The sequence below is a fragment of the Sorex fumeus genome, unplaced genomic scaffold, assembly GCF_029834395.1.
Source record: "Sorex fumeus unplaced genomic scaffold, SorFum_2.1 ptg000072l, whole genome shotgun sequence".
Taxonomy (NCBI): Eukaryota; Metazoa; Chordata; class Mammalia; order Eulipotyphla; family Soricidae; genus Sorex; species Sorex fumeus.
The window spans coordinates 14854813-14878476 of record NW_026606129.1 but is presented as its reverse complement, the minus strand read 5'-3'; the positions used below and the strand labels follow the sequence as shown (position 1 = coordinate 14878476).

The 23664-nt window shown below is 46.1% G+C and overlaps 1 protein-coding gene and 1 pseudogene across 1 annotated transcript in view; both read left to right on the top strand.

Annotated features, from left to right (window-relative positions):
* Positions 1 to 20997, top strand: part of DNAJC13 (DnaJ heat shock protein family (Hsp40) member C13) — a 127655-nt gene extending 106658 nt beyond the window's left edge. The window contains exons 46-57 of the mRNA XM_056129669.1: positions 2417 to 2508; positions 4817 to 4916; positions 7733 to 7807; positions 8014 to 8126; positions 8439 to 8608; positions 8752 to 8794; positions 9160 to 9333; positions 11518 to 11697; positions 12363 to 12503; positions 14966 to 15109; positions 18501 to 18600; positions 20131 to 20997. Of these exons, the coding sequence (XP_055985644.1) occupies positions 2417 to 2508; positions 4817 to 4916; positions 7733 to 7807; positions 8014 to 8126; positions 8439 to 8608; positions 8752 to 8794; positions 9160 to 9333; positions 11518 to 11697; positions 12363 to 12503; positions 14966 to 15109; positions 18501 to 18600; positions 20131 to 20237 (1439 nt within the window). The 3' untranslated portion in view covers positions 20238 to 20997. The remainder of the gene's footprint in view (positions 1 to 2416; positions 2509 to 4816; positions 4917 to 7732; positions 7808 to 8013; positions 8127 to 8438; positions 8609 to 8751; positions 8795 to 9159; positions 9334 to 11517; positions 11698 to 12362; positions 12504 to 14965; positions 15110 to 18500; positions 18601 to 20130) is intronic.
* Positions 8203 to 8357, top strand: LOC130037957 (uncharacterized; annotated as a pseudogene).
* Positions 20998 to 23664: the final 2667 nt, after the last annotated feature.

Here is a 23664-nt window from a genome sequence, read left to right as displayed (position 1 = left end):
ACAATAGGGCCAGAGTAATAGTATAGTGGGTAGGGCATTTGCCTTGCCTGCAGCTGACCTGGGTTCAATCCCCACACCCCATCTGGTTCCCTGAGCACTACCTGAGTATAGAGCCAGGCGTAAGCTCTGAGAACCATTGGATGTGGCACAGAAACCAAAAAATTGTTTTTTAAATGGTTGTAATAAAAAGGAAATCTTTTTAAACATCTGTAAACCAGAATTCTTCAGGGAGTTGAAAGTGAAATCCAAAAGCTGCTTCCAGTTCTAACTTGTATCACAAATATACATTGTTTTAAGTTTTACCTAGTATATTTGTATGTTAATACAAACTTAGAGAGTTATTTGGCAACATCCAGTGACTTTTTCTTAACATCTAATATTACTTTTCAGGCCCTTTGTACTCTTTTCAGTACTGATACTGCAGTACTATTAAAAATGTGCACTTTTGGAGGGGCCAGAGAGATGGTTGCACTGTAGCACTGTTCTCCCATTGTTCATCAATTTTCTCGAGCTGGGCCGCAGTTACATCTCCTTTGTGAGACTTGTTGTTACTGTTTTTGGCATATGGAATACGCCACGCAGAGCTTGCCAGGCTCTGCTGTGCTGGCGGGATACTCTCAGTAGCTTGCCAGACTCTGAGAGAGATGGAGGAATCAAACCCGGATCAGCTGCATGCAAGGCAAACGCCCTACCCGCTGTACTATCGCTCCAGCCTGTACCAGCCATACCTGTACCAGAGAGATGGTGCAGGGGCTAAGGTTCTTACATTTTGCCTCTAGCCAACACTCAGTCCCCAACACCACACACGGTCCCCTGAGCGCAGGGCCAGGAGCCTCTGAGCACCACTGGGTGTGACTCAGAACCCCTCATTTTTTAATAAAATGAGTTAAATTGCACTCGTTGGTTATTGTCAAATAACCACATATAATGACCCACAATAATTGTTAAGACAGTTACTCCGGTATTCATTGGGATGTCATGTAAGGCAGTGGTATAAAATCCAGATAAAATTTCATTCCTTGGGGCTGGAGTTGATAGCACAGCGGGTAGGGCGTTTGCCTTGCAAGCGGCCCAACCCTGGTTCGATTCCTAGCATCCCATATGGTCCTCTGAGCACAGCCAGGAATAGTTCCTGAGTGCATGAACCAGGAGTAACCCCTGAGCATCGCTGGGTGTGACCCAAAAAGCAAAAAAAAAAAAAAAAAATTCATTCCTTTCAGGAGCTGGAATGGAACATTACTGTTGTGGTTAGGTACGTGAAATTGCTACAAGGTAGGGAGTTTATTTAGAAATCATAAAAATTGAGGAATTGCACAGAAAGTTTGCTCTGATAGCATATATAATATTTGAATATAAGTATCACATTTCCTCTTGTAATTTAGAAGCATGGTGTATGTGTCTCAGATACAGCTATACTAATTTTTACCTATTAAGTGGTTTGGGAAGTAATTTAAAAGCAACATACTTTAGAATATTTTCAGAATCTTTGAGGGTTATAGTAAACTTATAAGATCTCAGAAGATTATAGTTTAGGGGCTGGAGAGATATAATGGTAAGATGCCTGCTTTGTATACAGCCAATCTTGATTTTATCCCTGGCGCCACGTATGTTACCCTGAGCGCTGCCAGGAATGACACCAGAGCACCATAGGGTGTTACCCAAAAGTTCAAAAAGGGGGTGGGGGGAGGGAGAGACAGCTTATATCATACATTTTGCTCTAGTGGAGCAAAGGGGAAAGTCAATACCATATGGTAGTAAATGTTGGGATTAGGACTTGAGTGGGAAAGGAATGAAAATACTCTTCAGTTTTATGTATTTTTCCAAGAAGAATTTTGTTTATCCCATATCAGTTTCTTTATATTGTGGTCTCGAAGTGAGAAAGTTATCACTTGGGCTTAATTCAAAACCAAATGATACCATATTCTTCCAGAATATAAAGAGGCTCAGGAGGATACCGCCGGGTCTTCAGATAGAGAGGAGGATCGCTACTTTAAATATTTGTTTTTTTGAGTTGTATTTCAGTTGTGTCTGTTGGTTGGTTGGTTTTAGGGTCAAGTTTGGCAGTGCTCTAGGGACCATGAGGTGCGAGGGATGCAGCTTGGGCCTCCTGCGGTCCCAAGAAGCAGGCATACCAGCCCTGGAGCTCTGTATTCAGCCTCTGGACTGGGTGTTGGTCAATGTCTTACTTTTAAAGATAGGAATAGAGTGAGGATGGAAGTGGAAACTGACCTAAGAAACCGGCGTTTCCTTTTTTGTTTCTTAAGACTCTAAGACGTACTGTTGGTTTACATGCTTCCAATCATAAATGTTGAACAATTATCAGACTTAAAATTGAGAGTAACAGTGTAAATCCATTTTCTAAAGGTTTGTAATTCAGAATATCCCTCGGGAATAAAATTTGATTTTTGCTCCCTAGGCTCTGAAAGTGAATGCATTGGGCACTTTAAGTTACTCTTCTCTCTCCTCCGAGTCCATGGAGCTGGTCAAGTGCAGCAGCTGGCTTTAGAGGTAAAACGTTTTGTCTTGAAACGCGTTATCTTTCCGACGACCACTTCCCAGATTTTATTCTGAACCTTGAAGTTGAGTGGTGAGTTGTATTGTTTGTTTGCCAGTGAAGCCAAGTGAATACGTGTATCAGAGAATGTGTTCAGCGAGGGTCCCTCTCTGATCTGTCTGCTCAGGCTTCTGTCGATCCAGAGAGGCAGTTTCTGAAACCTCACTCAGACCAGGACCTCTGCTGGCTACACACTGGCAGGGTCCCCCTGGAAGAGGGGCTCCTTCACCTCCCCCTCGCTTGCTTCCCCTCGGAGGTCTGCTTCCAACAGCATCCCTTTGCGCCAGGCTCACAGACCCCTGAACGTGTGATGGAAGCTGTGTACAAAGGCCCAAAAGCTGGGCCCCCAGTTGTGTGGCCAAGAGAAGCTGAAGGCCCCTCCTTGAGGAAAACAAAACCTCTCATCATGGACAACTTGCCAGCTTCGGTCTCTTCCCCTGGTGAAAACCAATCCCCCACTCACTTGTGCTCCGTGTCCAGACAGCCAAGTGAGCTCCCAAGGTCGCTTTGCCAATGACTCTCCTAGCTGGGACAAATAGTTTGTATCACAGAAAACCATTTCAACCCTGCAGTGCCAGGTTTATTTTTAGACTGCATTTGGGTTGAAAAGAGATTTTCATTAAAGCATTTTTTTAGGGGCTGCAATGATAGCACAGTGGGTAGGGCGTTTGCCTTGCACGCAGCTGACCTGGGTTCGATTCCCAGCATCCCATATGGTCCCCTGAGCACCGCCAGGAGGAATTCCTGAGTGCATGAGCCCTGTGCATTGCTAGGTATGACCCAAAAAGCAAAAAAAAAAAATTTTAAATAGTTATAAAAACTAATGAGGTGTTATTTTTTGTGTGTATTGTATGTTGGGGTTGTTTGTATGGGCTATACCCAGTGATGCCCAGGGGTTACTCCTGGCTCTGCACTCAGGAATTTCTCTTGGCAGGACTGAGGGAATCATATGGGATGCTGAAATAGAACTCAGGTCAGCTGCATGCAAGGCTAGCACCCTGCCCACTGTACTGTCTCTCCAGCTCCTAATGTATTGTCTATTGGATCAATATTCCTTTCATTCCTCTGAGACACGAATTTTGTCTTTTTCTGTTCATTATTCTCTTCACAAGGTCCAGAACATTTCTGGAAAAAGCCATCTTAGTGTGTATAGTTCACACAGAAACCTGCAGTGGGTCTCATGAGACCCAGGGACTGATTCCTTATTTATAACGTTGCCTTCTAGCTAGACTAACATAATTTAACAAGTATGTTCTTTTAATTAAAAAGTACTCCTCTCTATCTTAAATAACTTCCTTGCGACTTTTTAGATAAACATTATTAGATCAAGGAGACATTGCTTTGAGAAGTTGACCACATGGTTCCAGTTAAAAAATGACATTGATGAATACTATAATTAGATGAATACTGTAAAAGTTAGACTTACGAGGTCCTGCTCTGAAAGAATAGCCTGCCTCTTTCTTGACAATGGAGAAAGAGCCAATCTGCTGTCCTGAGTGGTAAAGCCATTTACTCTCTCCCTCTAAAGCCAAATAGAAAATCCCTGTTGCGGGTCGGAGCCATAGTACAGCGAGTAGGGCACTTTCCTTGTACACGGCCAACCCAGGTTCCATCCCCAGCTTCTATATGGTCCCCCTCGCCCCAGCCAGGATAATCCTGAACGCAGAGCCAGGGTAACACCTGAGCACTCCCGGGTGTGGATCCCATAAGAGAAAAGTACTGATTGTGAGAATTCTGATCTTCCCAGTCATTCCCTCCTCAAATCAGTGATCAAAAAACACAGCAGTGCTCATCCTAGGGCTTCTGGGGGGGGGGCGGGGGGGGGTGTCACACCTTGGGAGCTGCCAGATTACGAAGCGGTATTGAAATATTCAATCTTTGTATTTCATAGTACCTCCACTGGGAAGCTTATGTACAGAATACTTGTATTATTTCTTAAGAGAGCAAAGTAGGACTGGAGCAATAGCACAGCAGGCAAGGCGCTTGCCTTGCACACGGACAATCCAGTTGTATCCCCAGCACCATGTCTGGTCCCCAGAGTGCAGAGCCAGGAATCAGCCCCAAGTACCAGTGGGTGTGATCCTAAAAAAAAAAGAAAGTAAGAAAGCCAGTCATTTAAAATAAACTCTTTTCTTAAAATTAAATGTTTTTCCTCCATTGCTCTAACTTTTGTAGTGCCTTAAATTTATTGAGATCTGGCTTAAGTAGATTGAGTTCTGAAATAATTATTAAGTTTCAAATGTCCTGTTGATTAATTTTCAGGTTGTGAATATAGTGACATCTAACCAAGATTGTGTCAACAATATTGCAGAATCAATGGTTTTATCCAATTTATTGGCTCTTCTTCATTCGTTGCCATCAAGTACGTATAGTCTTTTTTTTTTTTTAAGTATGTATATTCCTGGATAGAATTGGGGAACCACTGTAGAGGCAATAGTGAGCAAGCATTTACACGCATGATACAAAAACACTGCACAGTGTTAGCCATATTTGGTCTGGAATTCATATAAACACATGTTGAACATGTTGAACATGTGTTTATATTAGTCTTCTTAATTATGTTACATACGTTAATAGCATTGTTGTGCATTTTTCATATCAAAAGCTGAAGGTTGGGAGGGAGGCAAGGTCAAAAAGCAAAGGAAATCAATTTGCTGAGTAGAATCAACCCACAAGTAATTGAAAAATCTATTAATGCTCTTAATTTATAGAAATAATTGGTCATAGCTGGTAGAAAAATAGCTTAAAAGTTATTGTGTGGGGGGCTGGAGCAATAATACTGCGGGTAGGGTGTTTACTTTGCACGCAACTAACCCGGGTTCAATTCCAAGCATCCCATATGGTCCCCTGAGCACCACCAGGAGTGATTCCTGGGTGCAGAGCCAGGAATAAACCCCTGTGCATCGCCGGGTGTGACTCAGAAAGCCAAAAGGAAAAATAAAAAGTTATTGTGTGGGGTCCAGAGGTATAGTTCAAGTGCAACGGTGTGTACCGTACACATGTGAGGCCCTAGTTGGTCCCTACCGCCACGTGCTCCCGCTCACAGTATGATGCTGCACAGGCCTAGTGGCCTGGGAGTCAGAGTCACCTACAGTTTTTTTTTTGGGGGGGGGGCGCCTGCCTGGCACATGGCTGACCTGGCTTCCATCTCTGACATACCCTCACCCTGCCAGGACTGATCCCTGAGCACAGAGCCAGGAATGAGCCCAGAGTATCGCCAGATGTGGCCTCCAAACTAAAGCAGAATTCCTTTGTGTTCAGCTTAGAGGCCTGTCCTGCATTGTTATCCTTCAGTTATATTTGCTGCTGGCCAACCATTAGAACCAAGAAAAGAGGAGTTTTTGACAGTAACCTGACCTGATTCTTGAGCACAGCCTGCACTCCTCACATAGGCGGGAGAGAAGCAGGCCACTGTTCAGTGCAGTCGTGTGTCACAGCTGCACTAGGACCAGCCTTGATGGTGCTTTTGAAGGGTGGATGTGGTGTAGCTCTGACCTTCAGAACACACCACTGCCATCGACGTGGCCAGTCTCTCGGTGCTCGTGTTGCTTTCCCCCCCACATCCCTGTTTGGGGTAACGGAGCCTTTGCTGTAGACCCAATGGTGTGCAGCTTGAGGGACGGTTCTGAACCTTGCTACTGAACACACTGGGGAGTAGAATTCCCACCAAATAGTTTGTCTCTTTTAATAAATGACAGGTTTGAAACAGTTCTTTCAAATGACAGGTTTGAAGGCCATTTGTAAGTTGTTGTGCCTTAGTTGTTTTGTTTTGTTTTTCAACTTTTTATGGGATTGATCCCTCACAGTGTTGGGCACAGGAGAATATGATGTGCAGTGCCAGGACCGAATTCAGGAGATAGGCATGTGTTCTACCACTTGAGCTAGCTCCCTGGCCCCTGGTTTTTCCTTTGTTCTTTTTTTTTTTCCTTTTATTGGTTTTTGGGTCACACCTCTTGGTGCTCAGAGCTGACTCCTGGCCCTCCTGGTAATGCTCAGGAACCATACTGGTTGCAGGAGATGGCCAACTGCAAGACAAACACCCTCCCCTATGACTCTCTCCAGCCCCAGGAGGGTGGTGGTTTTATCAGGAGTAACAGAGTTACCTATTTGCTGAGGGATATTAAAATACAAAAGAGCATTAACTTCCTCTCTTTACAAGGACTTGTTTTCCTTGGGAGCTGGGTGTGTGACAGGGGTAGGTTTTCAGTGGCGGGTTGTTGCTTCTCCAGTAATCTCCTTTTGAGTGTCTCTTCTCCATGCTGACTTAGCTCAGCCCAGCTGGACCACCTTTTTTTGTAGTTTTATTCTCAGTCTAACAGTGTGCTGCCTCCACTACCCCTTTCAGCTCCTCATCTGTCTGCCTTCTCCATTTGAGTCTCTAAAAGTCCCGTGGCCCAGTGTAGTTCAGGGATAAGGAAGGGGTGTACAGACCATCCCGAGGGGACTGAGACCGAACCAGCGTCCTCCAACTCCCTGGACTCATTTCCTGAAGACAGCAGCCCTGTTCCATGTGTGTGATAGAGCGAGCACGGCTCAGGGTGTCAGCTGGTGTGGAGGGTCAGTTTGTCCAGTGAGCAGTGAGGTGGGAAAAGAGGCCCGTGTCCTGTGGACTCTGAACTTAGGCTCTATATTGAACCCAGCCATAGAGCTCAGTAGCCATGAGACCATGAACAGGCTGTAAACTGGACCGTGTGTGTGTGTGTTGTGGGGGGGGGGGGGGGTTTCTTTGTTTAGGGTTTTTTTTTTGGGGTGGGAGCAACAGTATTCAGGGCTTCCTCTTGGAACTTTGGGATCACTCCTGGCAGGCTCAGGTGACCTTTTTGGATACTGGGGATCTAGTCCAAGTTGGCTATACTATCATTTTGGCCCCAAGGCTTTTTTGTTGTTTTTGGGTTGGGCAGGGGGGTTTTGCTCTGGGTGGTACCTTGGGAGCCTGTTTAGTACCAGGGATCTATCTAACCCAGGGCTCCTGTCTGCAAAGTACGTGGCCAACTAAATAAGCTGTCAGTCCGGCCAACCTTTCTCATTCCTAACTAGGCCGTGATAAGCCTTTCTTGATGCTAGTGTGAAGATTTCCACATGATACCTGTGCAGAACCTGACCAGGCAAGGAGCTACTGCCTGCCCAGTACATGTAAACTAGCATGATGCATTTCCTGAAATGTCTTTTACTCTGCAGGTCGTCAGCTGGTTCTGGAAACTCTCTATGCATTGACGTCAAGTACAAAAATAATCAAAGAAGCCATGATGAAAGGTAATGTACAGGATGCTGTCTTAGCCATCCCTGCTCAGTAATGGAGGAAGCATATTTTAGGCTTCTTTGTATATTCTCAAACTAGAAGAACACTCTGGAAAGTTTCTGATTTTAAACAATATTGAATTGAAGTCAGGTTTAAAATGAACTGATAGAAAAGTCTTGTTCTTTATGGTGGAAACACTAAAATTCATTTTCTTTCCTAGGAGCTTTGATTTACTTACTGGATATGTTCTGCAACTCTACACACCCGCAGGTTCGAGCCCAAACAGCAGAACTGTTTGCTAAAATGACAGGAGATAAACTAATAGGTCCAAAGGTGAGCACAGAAGAGACTTTTGAGGAAGAAATTAATTTTTGTTCTACTACTTCTAGTTTCTGTGCTTTGGGTTGGATCATCAGGCAGGAACATCCTTAGCTGTTCTCCTTTTGAAACGGCAGCTAGAACATGATGATAGGAGTTTGGGGGTAGGGGTACAGCTAAGTGGTAGATCACAAACTTTGCATATATGCGGCCCCAGGTTCAATACCTGGCATGTGCGCACCTGTGCGCGCACACACACACATGCACACACTAAAAATTACTGGAGTTGAGGTGTACTAATGGTGATATCTAAATTCCCTCCTGTAGGTTCGAATCACGCTCATGAAATTTCTACCTAGTGTGTTCATGGACGCCATGAGAGACAACCCTGAAGCCGCGGTACAGATTTTTGAAGGGACCCATGAAAACCCGGAGTTGATTTGGAACGACAGCTCCAGGGATAAGGTGTCTACCACAGTGAGAGAAATGATGCTCGAGTAAGTGGAGACCCTCTAGAACGGGCACGGGGTGGGCGGAGGCCGCCGCCTCCCTCTGTCCCTTCTTGTTGCTTGTTCGGGGGTCGCGGAGTGTGCTTGTGACTGAAGTTTGCTGTTCTCCCCTCCTCCTTTTTTTTCCCAAGGCACTTTAAAAATCAGCGAGACAACCCTGACATGAACTGGAAGGTAAGATCTGCTCCTAAGTAGAGGAGTGAACTTTGTTTTTTTGTTGATTGGTTGTTGCTCTTTCTTAATTCCTGCAGAGTCCATTCAGTGCTAGCCTATTGGGTACTTTGTTTTTAAAACATTTAGGTATTCCCTCGGAAAATAAGGTTTTAAATATAAAAGTAGGATTTTACTTTTTTCTTTTTTTAGGATTTTACTTTTGTAGTAACTGATCAGAGTAACTTTTCTGAATTTTATTAAGAGAAAGAAAATTTATCATTTGATTATAATATAAACCAAGAACTAATTTCATGTTTCTGCACTTGAGTTTGCATTTCTGGCTTCATGTATAGCTGATTTGACTGTGGTTCTTTCTTCATTGACAGCTACCCGAAGATTTTTCTGTGGTGTTTGGAGAAGCAGAGGGTGAACTCGCCGTCGGAGGTGTCTACTTGAGAATCTTTATTGCACAGCCAGCCTGGGTGCTAAGAAAACCAAGAGAGTTTCTGATTGCGCTGCTAGAGAAGCTAACGGAGCTCCTGGAGAAGAATAGCCCGCATGTAAGCCTCCCTGCCGGCTGCTAAGAATCTCTTTCCGCCAAGGCTCCGCCCTCATTCACTGGGCAATAAAATTTACTGATAGCCTCTTTCAGTAAATGAAATTACATTGAAAAATCTCTGTTTTTAATGTAAACATGTAGCATCATTTGTTCAAAAGTGAAACTCCTAATGTTTATTTTGGAGACGGCAGAGGAGGTATTTACATTAAATGGAGCCTAGGTCTGACCGTTCTAAAAGCCCCAAGGGAAAGTTTCCATTCCCCTGTTTCTAATAATTGTATAATTTTCAGGAGAACACTAAGTGCTCCCGGTTCCCCCGGAGCTGTGCCCTGCATGCAGCTCTGCATCAGTGGCAGGGATAACCTGAACTTAAGGTGTAACGACAGGGCTGGGCACTGTGCGCCTGCCCACAGCAGAGGGAGTGAGAAAGCGACTGAGTCACAAACCCTGAAAAGCAGAGGCCCTGGACTGATGTCGAATCATGCAGGCCAGCTGTGGGTGGCGAGCATGAACCCGAGCTGCCATGTGAATGGGCTCAGCCCCGTCTCGGTGCTTTCTTGGTAGAGTGATCGCAGTGCCAACCCCAAACGCTGAGGTTTTTAAGGAGCCTTTTGGGTTTTGATGATTTTTACAGGGACCGCACTCTGTGGAGCTGGGATAACCAGGACGACAGACGTGCTTGGTGCCATGCAGGGCCAGGGGTTGAACTCAGGGCCTCTCACATGCTGGGAATGTACTTTTCCACTTTACCTGTTGCTGCATCCAATCCCTCGAATGAGTTGTGACATATGTGGAGAACTTAACATCTGACACATTATCAGTTACTTACCAGTTACTATCCCTAACTTAGCAAACTTCGTAAAAAATACAAACGTGCCAAATACTTAAGTCTCTTTCCATTATCAGTTTCTCTCTTTACTAGGATTTGTCTTTGTTTTTGTTTGGGGTCCATATCCGGCAGTGCTCAGGACTTACTCCTGGCTCTGCACTCAGGGCTTATTCCTGGCTCTGTACTCAGGGATCACTACTGGGGGATCGGGACCATATGGGGTGCAGGGGATTGAATCCTGGCCAGCCATGTGCAAGGCAAACACCCTACCCACTGTGCTATCCCTCCAGCCCCTTTACTTGGATTTTTTGACGTACACAGTTTGCTTTAAAAAAATGAAGTCCTGGGACCAGAGCTATAGTACAGCAGGCAGACCATTTGTCTTGCACATAGCCAACCTGGGTTTATCCTCAGCATTCCATGTGGTCCCCCAGGCATCTCCAGGAGTAATTACTGAGCCCTGAACCAGGAATATCCCCTGAGCATCACCAGATAAGGCCCAAAAACAAACACAAATGAATTTCTCTAAAAGTGCAAACTGAGGGCCAGGGAACTCATTCAGAGGGAGTACATACCTGGCACCGAGGCACCCCCCCCCCCCTTCACACACACACACACCCACACCTCCGTTACTGCTTTTTCCCATGAACAGCATTGGGTGTAGCTCCCAGGGCCCCCTCAGCACAAGCAGCAGTGTTCACTGAACAGGAGTGTCATTCTGGCCGCGGGGTCAGAAATCCCAGGTGCGGCCCATCAGTTTCCCCTGAACACTTTGGGGGAGGCCCGAAAATTAATTTAAAACTATAGGAACTTTTTTCGCCTTGTCACCTCTTTTTTAAGAGTTCTAGTTCCTATGTTCCTATGTTCCTAGTTCCCATGTTCATTTAAGATGCATTATATGAGTATGGACGTCTGCAAATAATGGTGTAGTTTATAGGTCTTTATAATCCGGTACCCACATTAGAAAGTACATTACAGCAAGCAGACCTGTTACAAGTAGAATTTTTGATGGAATTGTGAGGGGAAAATCGTTTTCGCAGTCCAGCATTTTCCCAAGTCGTTAATGTTTTCTAATGCTGACATTTCTGTGACATGTCTAAACATTCCTGGTACTTTCTTGCATGGAGACCATGGTGAAGCCTGCTGTCGAATGGGATGTCATCTAGCTGCTTGGCTTAAGATAACCTATACTTAATGTCCTTTGGATTCATGCCTTTTACCAAAACACAGAAGTGTGTTCTGTTAAGATTTCATAATTTGTTTTCAAGTGCCAGCACTTAGAACTTGTGAATACCTGGCAGTGACCAGGCTGGCTAAGTCTCTCCCAGTGTTTCACGTTTGCTCCACATCTTCCAGGGAGAAACTCTGGAAATTCTGACAATGGCTACGGTGTGTCTCTTCACTGCACAGCCGCAGCTGGCTGATCAGGTGCCACCGCTGGGCCACCTTCCCAAAGTGCTGCAGGCCATGAACCACAGGAACAATGCCATCCCTAAGAGTGCCATCCGGGTTATCCATGTGCTGTCGGATAATGAGGTATTGCAGGGTCCGCTGCATAGCTTATGGCTTCAGACTGGGCGCTCCCTCTTCCTGAAAGCTGTGCTTGGCCCTTGAAACCCTACCTTGTGTCTTTCTGCTTGTGGATCCCATTACCAATGGAGGGGGCGTGTTTGCTAGGAATGGAATGTGAGTTCTGCTCCTGCACCATTTCCCTGGCTCCTTTAGAGTGCCCTTGGGCCACCAGGCTGCACCGAGCAGTGTTTAGAGGGCCATGCAGCTCCCGGAGCTTGAACTCAGGACTTCATACATGCTGAGCGTGTGCTCTTCCAATTCTTTGGCGAGGGTGGGGGGGATTTGGGGGAGAAGAGGGCTTGTTTTGGGGTCATACCCTGAGATGGTCGGGGGTTACTCCTGGCTCTGCATTCAGGAATTACTCTTGGCGATCCTCAGGTGGATGCCGGGGATCAAACCCAGGTCGGCCGCATGCAAGGCAAACACTTTACCCGCAGTACTGTCTCTCCAGCCCCACAAGACCCTATGACAGTTCTGAAACCTGTTAAGTGTAATTACTAAATTTGTGTTAGTGTTTTCTTCAACCTGAACTAGGAGTAGGTTTTCTACATATAGTTGGTTATCATGCTCCTTCCTATGCCATACCAACTATTGCTGCTCTGACTAACGTTCTCTTTCTGTGCCTGTAGCTGTGTGTGCGAGCCCTGGCATCTCTGGACACTATCGGACCACTGATGAATGGAATGAAGAAGCGGCCAGATACAGTCGGCCTGGCCTGTGAAGCGATTAACAGAATGTTTCAGAAGGAGCAGAACGAATTGGTGGCTCAGGTAAGTGATTTTCTAAATTCAGCACTGTTTCAGGAAAGTAGACCTACCAGACAAACAGATTTTCACTAGCATGCAGGACTTAGACACTGAATGACAGCCAGCCCCAACCGTCTTCCTGACTTTGAAGTGCTTTGTGTTCGTTCAGGTTTAGAGTTCAGTTATCTACTAAGCATGTATCCTAGTTTTCTTCGAAAACTTTGCCTCACTCTCTTCACAAAGATTCATTCTGTTTATTCATCCCTTTAAGTCAGATATAAGACACAGGCCACGATTTTTATTCTTCTTTTCAAAGAGACTATGTCTAGTGAAACTAGGATTTGGGGTGCACCAAGGAGGCAGACACTGAAAGAACAACAAACTAAGGAAAAAAAATAATAGTAAGAAGCAAACCATTGTTGTCTTTCTAAACTGTAAGTGGGTCACTCTTATCTTTAGTGGCTAGCATTACCTGCCAGGTACCAAAGTGGCATCTGGTACCCATAACTTGTGTACAAGGCCCTGAATCTTTTTTTTTTTTTCCATCCAATGGATGCAATTTTTTTTCTATTGAATCACCATGAGATACAGTTACAAAGCTTTCATGGTTGAGTTTCAGTCATACAATGATGGAACACCCATCCCTCCACCAGTGCGCATTTTCCACCACCAATGTCCCCAATATCCCTTCCGGCACACCCACCCCATCCCACCCCCTGCCTCTTTGGCAGGTACCTTCCTTCTTACCTTCTCTGCTTAGGGCATGATGATAAGACCCTGAATCTTTATTACCTGACCTTCTGTCTTCCCATCCCCTCCCCATGCTTCTCCCCCAGGCAGGTTAGAAGTAGGGGTACACCTTCAGGAGGTAACTGGATGCTCTTGGGTTCTTACTTCTCATTGGCTTGGAAGGATGTGATTTGTTTTTTTGTTTTGTTGTTTGTTTTGGAGTCAGTGATGCTCAGGGGCTTCTCCTGGCTCTGCGTTCAGGAATTATTCCTGGTGGTGCTCAGGGAACTATATTGGATGCCAGGGATTGAACTCAGGTTGACTATATGCAAGGGCAGTGCCTTCCCCGCTGTACTCCAGCCCCAGGATGGTGGTTTCGTTACAGGAGTAGCAGGAGCTGTTACTCCCGCTGGTGGCTCTGGCTCAGGCTTGGGTGGTAGTGGGCTCAGATGGCTCCTCTGTATAGGCAGAACTGCCTTGTGGTGGTCATAAGAATAGCATCTTGTGAAAAAGAGGCAGCCCCGCTCAGTGTTGGTCTCTGCCACCTCGTCCCTGAGTTTCAGAGCTGACAGTAAAACAGGGTATTACTGAGAGCAGGAGTCCTTGGGCTGCTGCAAAATGCCTGTTATTGGGGGTACAGTACCACCAGCAGGTCAACCTATATTCAACTTGTACCTGCGGGGTGCATGCATCAATAGCCTGATGGTGCCATCACGTTTCCTGATACCCCAAAATTGCTGCTGTGCCTCTGGCCAGATCCCAACAACTCAATACCAGGCTTCCTGAGAAATTATACAGTCAAAAATTAGGGATGTGAGAGCCACACCCACAAACCATCTCTGGCTCAGCCCATTTATCGGCCTTGCTTCAGAGATCCATAAATGCTGAAAGAGATAAAAAGCCCCAGGTAATCTCTAACCCACACAAGACTGAACAGACCAGGGTAAATCGGAGGGGGATGGGTCAGCCTGGTGCCCACCCAAGCAGAGTTTCCAGCAGCCTCTGGTTTCCACAATCCACAATCACCGCCATGTCCCTGGCCAGACTCCACCATCTCGGGACAGACCTCACCAAGATACAGTCAACTGAAAATTCGGATATACAGGTTTGTGACTGAAATCTCCAGGCTTTCTCGGGTTCTGGATGAGCCACTCCCCCCACTTCCCTGTACTTACTGGTAGAAATGTACACAGGTAGAGGGATGACTGCTGGATCATTGTATGACTGAAAACCAGTCATGAATAGTTTTTTAATGGTCTATCTCGTGGATAGTCAATAAAAAAAAATTTTTTAACGCATGGTGAGTACAGGAAAGATTAGTGTTAGAAGAATATGTGATAAAAAAAGTAAAGGTGCTTTAGACACTGTTGCCTGTTCTGTGTTTTCAGCCCAGGGTAGTGGCTGAGCCCTCGGGGCCTATACATGACAGCCCCGGTTCCAGATTCCATCACCGCCCAACTGCACTATGAACCCCGTCAACCCCCACGGGTGCACTTCCCATCAGTAACTGCCCATCTCCTGGGGTGCCGGGAGCGTCAAATACAATAACTAGTATACGACATCTGGAACGGTTGTGGGCATGGAACAAAATCTTATTTAATAACCACACCATCATAGGTCCTAAAAAATTGTGTACCTGGCATTAAGAAAGGCGAGCAGGGTGTCCTTTTTCAACCATGGCCCCGGGGGTTAGTTTCCTCCATGGGAAGATCTGTGTTTCTCAGAGAGCTGTACATGTGTGTGGTCTTCTCCTCTAGGCTCTGAGCGTGGATCTGGTCCCATACCTCCTCAAGCTACTAGAAGGCGTTGGCCTGGAGAAGCTGGAAAGCCCGGCGGCCACCAAGGCACAGATCGTCAAAGCGCTCAAGGCCATGACCCGGAGCCTGCAGCATGGAGAGCAGGTGAGCGTGCAGAGGGCCGGCGCTGGTGTGGCTGCGGGTCAGCTCCCGGGACCAGCACTGGAAGCAAAGCTGCCTAGGGACTTGCCTTGGCCCTTGGTCTCCTTGGAGGCTTCCCGCTCTGGGTAGAGCACATGCGCTCCCTGGCAGGAAGACAGATGCCCTGTTCGTCAGCCCGAGCAATGGTTAGCAGTGACTAGTGATGGCCACACTCCCTCACCATCCCAAAGTGCCTCTTTCAAAGAGACGACTGTCCTGTAGGCAGCTGCTTTTTAATAGTGCTTATGGTGTTGCTTTCTTGTGTGTACTTTATGTTTAAGGTGCATTGTAAGTTCACTTCCAGCCTATTCATTAATTTGATTTTCTTATTTGGTTTGTTTGTTTGTTTTGTATTTTGTTTTATTCTTCTAGTTGCTTCTGAGCTCCTCTTTTGGTTTGCCCAGACAGCCCTGTCTACTCATCGGTCTTTCGCTTTTCTTTCATGGAGGTGAATTATGCATAACAGGATCAACCGTTTCACAGCATCGCAATGTTACGTAGCCACACCCTATCACTTTCAAAACATTTTCATCTTCCCAGATGGACACTCCCTGCCCACCAACATTAAATTTCTGTGACTTCACCTATTTGGATACAAACTTGTAAAATGCAAATTTAAAACCACGTGACCTTTCCTATCTGGTTTTGGTCTCTCAAGATTTGTTCATTTGGGAGGTGATAAGACTTCCCAAGGAGCCCCGGTCCACTTCCACCCTGATCCCACTAGGTCTGTGGGTGGGACAGTTTAATCCTCAGGTCTGGTGAGAGAGAACCACTGGGCCTAGTGGTTCGAGGAACCATCAGGGCCACCCCTGGCAGTGTGTGGGGCCCACACAGCGTGAGGGCTGGAGCCTGGTCTCTGCACGCACTAACACTTCAGTCCTTGGCCCCTCCATGCTGGAGCGTGTATTGGTGTTTCATCCCTTCTTATGGCTGAGCAAGATTCCATTGTATGCACAGTCGGTCAGGGAACTTTAATTTTGTTTCAGAGCCATAGTTGATAATACTATTAATAATGAAGTTTCAGGTATACAGTGTTGGGAACAGCATCCTTCTCCCAGAGTCTCCCTTTAGATGAGTTCGGTTCTGCCAGTCCACTCTGGGGCCTGGTAGCACTGGCTGTTTGATGCTCCCCTGCTGCTCCTGTGCTCCACATATATGGGGTCATTCGGTGCTCTCTTTCAGACTGACCTCCTTTGGCGTGCTGCCCTCTACTTCCATCCACATAGTGGCCAGTTGCGTGTTTTCTTCGTTTCTTACAGCTGAGTTGTATTCCACTGTGATTGTTGAATTAATTTTTGATCATTGCAAGTTTAGAAATTTTTATTGTTGCCACATTTTTTGCACCACTCTTCCGAGGGTCCTCACTCTTCAATTCTGTGACCCACCGTTTTAAGAGGCCAGGGACTGTGCTCTGTTTGCTTGTTTAGCTACACTCGTGGCATTCACACAGCGAAAACACCTTGTGAACCACTTAGAGCTGCTCCTTAATGTTTATTCACCTGACTGTGCCATGGTTTGCTCGTCCACTCAACACGGGAACATTTGGTTAATGCCTCCTAATTTTTTTTTTTTATTTTTATTAGTGAGACACCATGAGGTACAGTTGTAGACTTACAAATTTTGTGCTTGGGTTTCAATTATACAATGAACAAATACCCATCCCTCCACCAGTGCCCATTTCCCACCACCACGGATCCCAGTATCCCTCCCACCCCTCATCCCCCCTGCCTCTGTGGCAGGGCATTCCCTTTTGTTCTCTCTCTCCTTTTGGGTGTTGTGGTTTGCAAAAGAGGCATTGAGTGCCAATCATGTTTGGTCTATAGTCTACTTTCAGCATGCTTCTCCCATCCTGGGAGGATCCTCCCAACACCCTTTATTTGGTGCTACCTTCTCTATCTGAGCTGCCTTTTCCCCTAGCATGTGTGGCTGGCCTCCAAGCCATGGAGCAAAATTCCTGGTAGTAATCCTGGCCATTCTTGGATGTTAGTCTCCTATTTTGTTACTTTATGTTCCCCAGATGAATGCAGTCTTTCTATGTCTATCCCTCTCTTTCTGTTTTTTTTTTTTTACAGGCATAAATTGGGCAAAAGCTTCCCTTTAGTAATTCTGCTATTTGTATGTCACAACTGAAACTGTTGCCATCATCCAACTGAACAATTTCAAATGATGTAGCGAGGAGGCATCATGCACTGCTGCAGTCATAACAAAGGGCTGTGCGGGGGTGGGGTGGGGGGAGGCGAAGCCAATCAGAGATGCTCACGCACCACAAGGAAGTTCTCTCTTCACCTCTGCCTGCTGCCACCCCGTTGGTGAAACTTGCAAATGAGCCCTGGCACCACCTTTCACCCCAAGGGAAGGAACCCTCCCACCCTTCCTACTCACCACTTCCGCATCTTCCCCAAGTTGAAACAGTTCCCCTATGTGTCTCCACTAATGCTTCCCGCTATACCCTAGTCTCCCCCACTAGATTCTAAGCACTTTCAAGGCCAAATCTGTCTGTCTGTCCTTGGTGTCCATGGTACCCGCCACATCCAACGTGTCAGTAACTATTTGGCCTGAAGATTAATGTGTGAAAAATAACCACTAAGTTAGCGTTTCCTACTTTTTTTTAAATCTTTATCACAAAGAAAAGTCTTTGTTTTGTTGGGGGTTTAGTTTGGGTTTTGGTTTTTGAGCCACACCTGGTGATGCTCAGAAATTACTCTTGGCAGTACTTTGGGGACCATATGGGATGCCAGGGATTGAACCCAGATCAGCCGCATGCAGGGCCAATGCCCTACCCACTGTGCTCTCTCTCCAGCCCTACTTTGCAAAGTCTTTTGTTTTCATCCAACACATACACATTATACTCACAGGCAACATGTATGGGAGAACTGTTTCCCACTTAGTATATGATACTCGGATGCTTTCTACACTCACCTACTGCATTTTCTCAGGTGTGCTGGCCACCATCCATTAATTTCCAACAGGTCATAACCCATAATTCAAAAGACTGCTTCAAGGTTTTAGTACAAGTTTGTGGCCCTGTCTTCCCAAGCCCTTTCCTCAGGAAGACTTCATGAGCCCAGACCACACTGTCAGCTGTCACAAGAAACTATTCCATATTGGAACCTTCCCCAATTAACTCTGAGTCAGCGAAGTGTAAGTTCCAGTGACAGACCCAGCTCCTTTAGTTTTGGTTTGGAAGCGCCTGGCTCTGTAGCGTTGGAGAGACGTTAGGTCTTATTCCGCCTTTGATTCTAGCCTCACAGGGCCCTGCCTCTGGCCTTAGAAGTTCAGCTTTTTTTCTGCAGTTCGATCTTCCAGCACCCAGTTCCTTGTTGATGTTGAGAGTGTTTGCTTTCCTCCCCAGGTGAATGAGATCCTGTCTCGTTCTTCAGTGTGGAGTGCCTTCAAAGATCAGAAACATGACTTGTTTATTTCTGACTCACAAACGGCAGGATACCTCACAGGTAAGCCACACCGGCTTAGTTACCCTACGACATAACGCCAGACATCACTGGAGCTTCCTTTTTGCCCTGAGTACGCTGAAAACAGCACTTGGAGTATTTTGCTCGGAGTCCAGCTCCCACTGAGGGAGATCCTTGGGCGTGTTGTAGAATGCCCATCTCAGCCAGGGAAGCACATTTGCAACGTGCGCTCATGCCTGAAACACAGCTTTGCCCAGCTGGGGTCCAGGTAATGAAAGAAAGGTGCCGTGCTAGTACAAAGTACGTACCAGGACGGCTTGCCCAGGTGTGGGATGTCCTTCCTGTTTGCCCTCGCCTCCTCCTTGCCCCTTTCTTTCCCATTTGACTTATCTGTCTTTTCATATCCTGGATATTTTGAAAACCTGACTTTCCCAGATGTGAGCACAGGAGTTGTTTTGTTTTGTTTTCCTCCCCATATTTCCACACCAAAATTGCACAGAACTGTCTCCTTGGGAACACCAGTATCAGTTACAAGGTAGCATCTTTTCATTTCTGTCGCAGTAACAGATTGAAACTCAAAGTGTGTATTTTTGTGTATGGAATGTTTGTCATCTGGGTTTGTCCTCTGACCAAGAATTAAAGGGTTTTTCTCCTCGGGAGGAAATTTGTGGGTATCATAAATAAAAGCATGTTCACTGCTTGAGACCCAGAAATAACACGTTTAAAGCTCAAGCTGTTTGTTTATTTGATACACTGATTGCATAATACTGGGATACTTGTTTTTCTGTTTGCTTCTAGCTATGGAGGTCAGGCTCTCTGTTTTGGATGGCGTGTAGTGTCAGACTTAAGTGTTCAGTTTGAGATCTCACCCTTTCGAATGCCAGGAGGTCTTTGCTATCTGTCCAGAATCGTAGCAGATGCAGAAAGCGAGGCCTTGGTGTTGGCCCTGTCCGTTTGGTGCTGGCGGCATAGCATTTCTTTGCACCCAGTGACGGTAGTTTCAGGTTGGATGTTGGGAGTGCAGTGATGGGGCCTTTCATCACGTAGGGCTGGGACGGCTTGCCCAGGTGTGGGATGTCCTTCCTGTTTGCCCTCGCCTCCTCCCTTCCCCTTTCTTTCCCCTTGACATATCAGTCTTTTCCTATCCTGGATATTTTGAAAGCCTGACTTTCCCAGATGTGAGAACAGGAGTTTTTTTTTTCCTCCCCATATATCCACACCAAAAGCATAAATCTTGAATGGGGTGGCAGGGGCGCACACCCAGAGGTGTTCCGGGCTTTCTTCTGGGGCAGAGCCTGGGGCTGCACCCAGGTCAGGCACATTCCTGGCAGATGCCCACCTACTGTATCTTCTGCGACCCTTGGCATGGTTTTTAACTTTGACATAGAGTAAAGGCAGACCTTGGGAACAGGCTCTGCAGCTGCTTATTAAGGTACAGTTGCACTTGGAGATGGTCCCAGTAGCTCCTCCCCTTCTGGAACCAGGCATTTGTGCGGGTTCTGAGGTTGTGTGAAGGTCAGTGTTTGTGCAGAGCACAGCTCTCAGGAAGGTTGTGCACTTTCTCTCCTGCAGGGCCTGGAGTGGCTGGCTACCTTACCGCAGGGACATCCTCCTCCGTCATGTCCAGCTTGCCGCCACCCGTGGACCACGAGGCCGGTGACCTTGGCTACCAGACCTGACACCTTCGTGAGAGACAATGAACGCTGAAAGGCCAGTGCCCTCCACATTCCTCCAGCCGATACGTCGAAGCAAACTCTTACTGCCTTTCTCCTGGTTTCACGACAGTGTTATTCCTTTTTCTATAAATATATTTTTATTTAGGGGAAAAACGTCAGTGATTCTAATAGTATCGCATTGTCAGAAAGCACTCTGTGGATCAACTTCAGTGGGTACACAAGAATTTTTTTTCTTGATGTATGTAAGCACATTTTGTTCCTTTATATCTGTTTACAAGACTGTGAATCAAAAAGACAAAACTTTCTTTCTAGTTTTTATAATGTTTTTTTGAATTAGTGTGCTGTGGGGTTGAGCTGCAATCTACAGTAATTGAACCAAGTCACTTGTTCCTGGAAAAGAGGAATCTTCACCTGTATCAAGTCACATGAACGCCTGCCCGCCCGCCCGTCAGACACTACTAGGCCCGGCCCGGCCCGGGTCCCAGGCGCCCTCTCCTCAGTCATTAACCCAAGCGCTCACAATACACGTCCATATGTAGAAACCGGCTTTACCAAGTTGAATGAAAAAGGAGCTTGTGCAAAAAAAAAAAAATTTAATCTAAAAACAATGTCAAGATGTTATATAAGAGATTAGTGTAATTGTGAAATGTTCTATACATTATCAAACATAAGACTTTCTATATTGAATGTACATTATACAGATCATTCATATATGTACATAAAATTTTAAAAATAAAGGGAATCGACTGCTTTGTTAATGAGATATATTTGTTCTAGCTTAGTTTTTCTTTGGAGACCTCATTTCTTTTTCTGATGGGCAGTGGTTCACAGACTGTCCTGGTATAGTCACACTCTTCCTGTAGACAGCCATGTTGATGTCTGATCACCTCCTAACTACTAGAACACCCAGTGTGCTTAACGCAGCCCACTTATTTCCCATACAAGACTCAGTCCAGTCAGGCTGGCTAGAAATACTTCTGTGGGACTGACACATCAGTGCCAGTCTTTCAGAGGGTAAGAGAGAGCAGATATTTCAAGTCTTAGATCTCAGCACTAAGGACTTCTGGTGTGATGACACACGGTAGCAAAATAGAAACGTGGCAGTGTTCAAACATTTCTTATTGAAGAGGTACCCCTACCCCACGGGTTGACTTGGAGAGCCAGAAGCAACTGTGTGAGGACGACAGCAGAAACCCAGCTATTAATCAGTAACGCAAGTGTCCTATTAATGTATCTCTCAAGGGTATAGAGCAACAACCCAGGTATGTATTTCAGTGTCTAGCTGGGCTCTATTTCTAGGCAGTTCTTTGTCATAAAAGATAATTTCACTGAAAGGGATTGGCATAAGAGCCAGAAGATAATACAGCAGTTAGGCATGTGTCTAGCATGTATCTGACCCAAGTTTGAGTCTCAGCACCACATGGTCCCTCAAGCATCTCTGGGTACAGCCCAGGAAGACATTGAGCATTGCTGCTGTGACCTTGGAGACCGCCCCCCCAGCACCACCCTGAGTCCCTGGCCCTGTGGGACCCATCAGCAGCACCCTCCACACCCTTATGCTGAACCGACTACCTGTTTCGTCTGAGTACTGCTGGTGGGAGGGGCCCAGGTATGCTGAGGACTGCTTTGGAGCAACCCCTCTTGCCCTCCATCGCAAAAAAAAAATAATAATAATAAGTGAATTTAGGAGGAGTGCTTTAGGAAAGCTTAAATGAACACGTTTTATTGTCCTTGAAGTACTTGAGAGAAATTGTATTTGCAAGAATTAATTGTAATAAGTATTGAAAATGATTTTAATCCATGGGTCAGTTTTGTCTTGAGAAATAGCACTTGCTCTTTTTCTCTGCCAGTTTCTGAGCCACAACCAGCTGTGCTCACAGCTTGCTTCTGGCTCAGTGCTCTGGGGTCACTCCTACAGTTCTCAGGGACTGTAAGGTATATGCCCACCCTGACTCTGTTTTAGAACATTCCCGTACTCAGTGGTGCAATCCCGAGTCCAGATAAATGACCAGGGCCTCTCGGGTAAAGCAGCTACTTGGAAATCACACAACTAATAAGTAACAGGAAGTCAAAAGTTCTGACACCGAGATCTCAGCAAGAGATTGTGCCTGAGAGGACAGCTGTTCTTGGTTTTTAAAACTTTCTTTAAATCATAGTGTAGGTCATACGGTTCCAGTAGTGTTCATATTTATGGCATTGATGAACCAGGCTACTGCACCCCACTGAAGCCCCCATAAGCCTCCACTGCTGTCCCCGGTCACCTCTGGTTCAATCTTCATTCATTCCCCTCCACTCCCTCACCCTACCTGCATAGTCATCCCAGTTTTATAATCAAAGCCAAATGTTTGTCCTCATTTAATACTGTCCGCCCAGGGCTGAAGAGATAGTACAATGGTTAAGGCACTTTCCTTGCATACGCCCCATTCGGGTTTGATCCCCGGCATCCCATAGGCATCCCATATGGTTCCCCGAGCACTGCCAGGAGTAATTTCTGAGTGCAGAGCCAGGAGTAAACCCCAAGCATTGCTGGGTGTGGCCCCCAAACAAAACAACAAGAACTCCTTCCTGTCTGCCCTCGTTTCGTGTCTGTATTCCTCCCTGCGATTTCTCTCAGCACTAGCACCTCCGTCCACATTGCAGCCACATTCCTGGGTGCTGCTTGTGCTCCCCCATGCTGGAGCAGAGGTATGTCTCCAGGCTGTTTGTGTGTTTTGAGGGATAGGTGGCCCTGATAAGTTTGATGACAAAAACAAAGTTCTTAAACTGGCTATACCACTTCCTGTGTTCCTGGGGGCCACAGCCCCCTGCAGCCTGACCCCGATACCCTGCCTTTGGAAGTCTGGTCCATTAGGCACTCCCATGGGAATGTCTTTGTTCTGAAAGCTAGATAACGTGTTAAACTTCACACTTTGTGAGAACTAGCATCAGGAAAGCTTTGACAAACACGATTGATTCTGGATGTTTCCACCACGGTGAGGCTAGAAAGACTCGCTGCATGGACCCAGGTGTTTACTAGAAAATCATATCATTGTTTTAGATGTGATTCTGTGTATTTGAGCAGGTGTCGCATGGCAGGTTGCAGTGCCATCAAACTTACCAGGGAAAATGTATATATTTTTATGAAGCCCCATTTAGGGAAATAACTTGGCAGGAGAAAGGAAAGGCCATTCGTGGAAAGTCTGAGATATAAAAATAAGAACATTTACGTTTCCTTAAGTTATGTGGTTTATAAGGCAAAGTTCTGGGGCTGCTATGTGTAGGGAGTTTTGTGTTCATCCAGAGCCTGTCGTATCTGAAATTTAATGTCTATAAGGACACTCCTCTCACCCCCTGGCCCCTGCCAAGTGTTGCAAGAACAGAGGAACCCTAGGTCCCCTTTATTTCAGAAAAAAATTGATGAGGCTGTGTCTTGAGTCACTGCAGGAGTGAG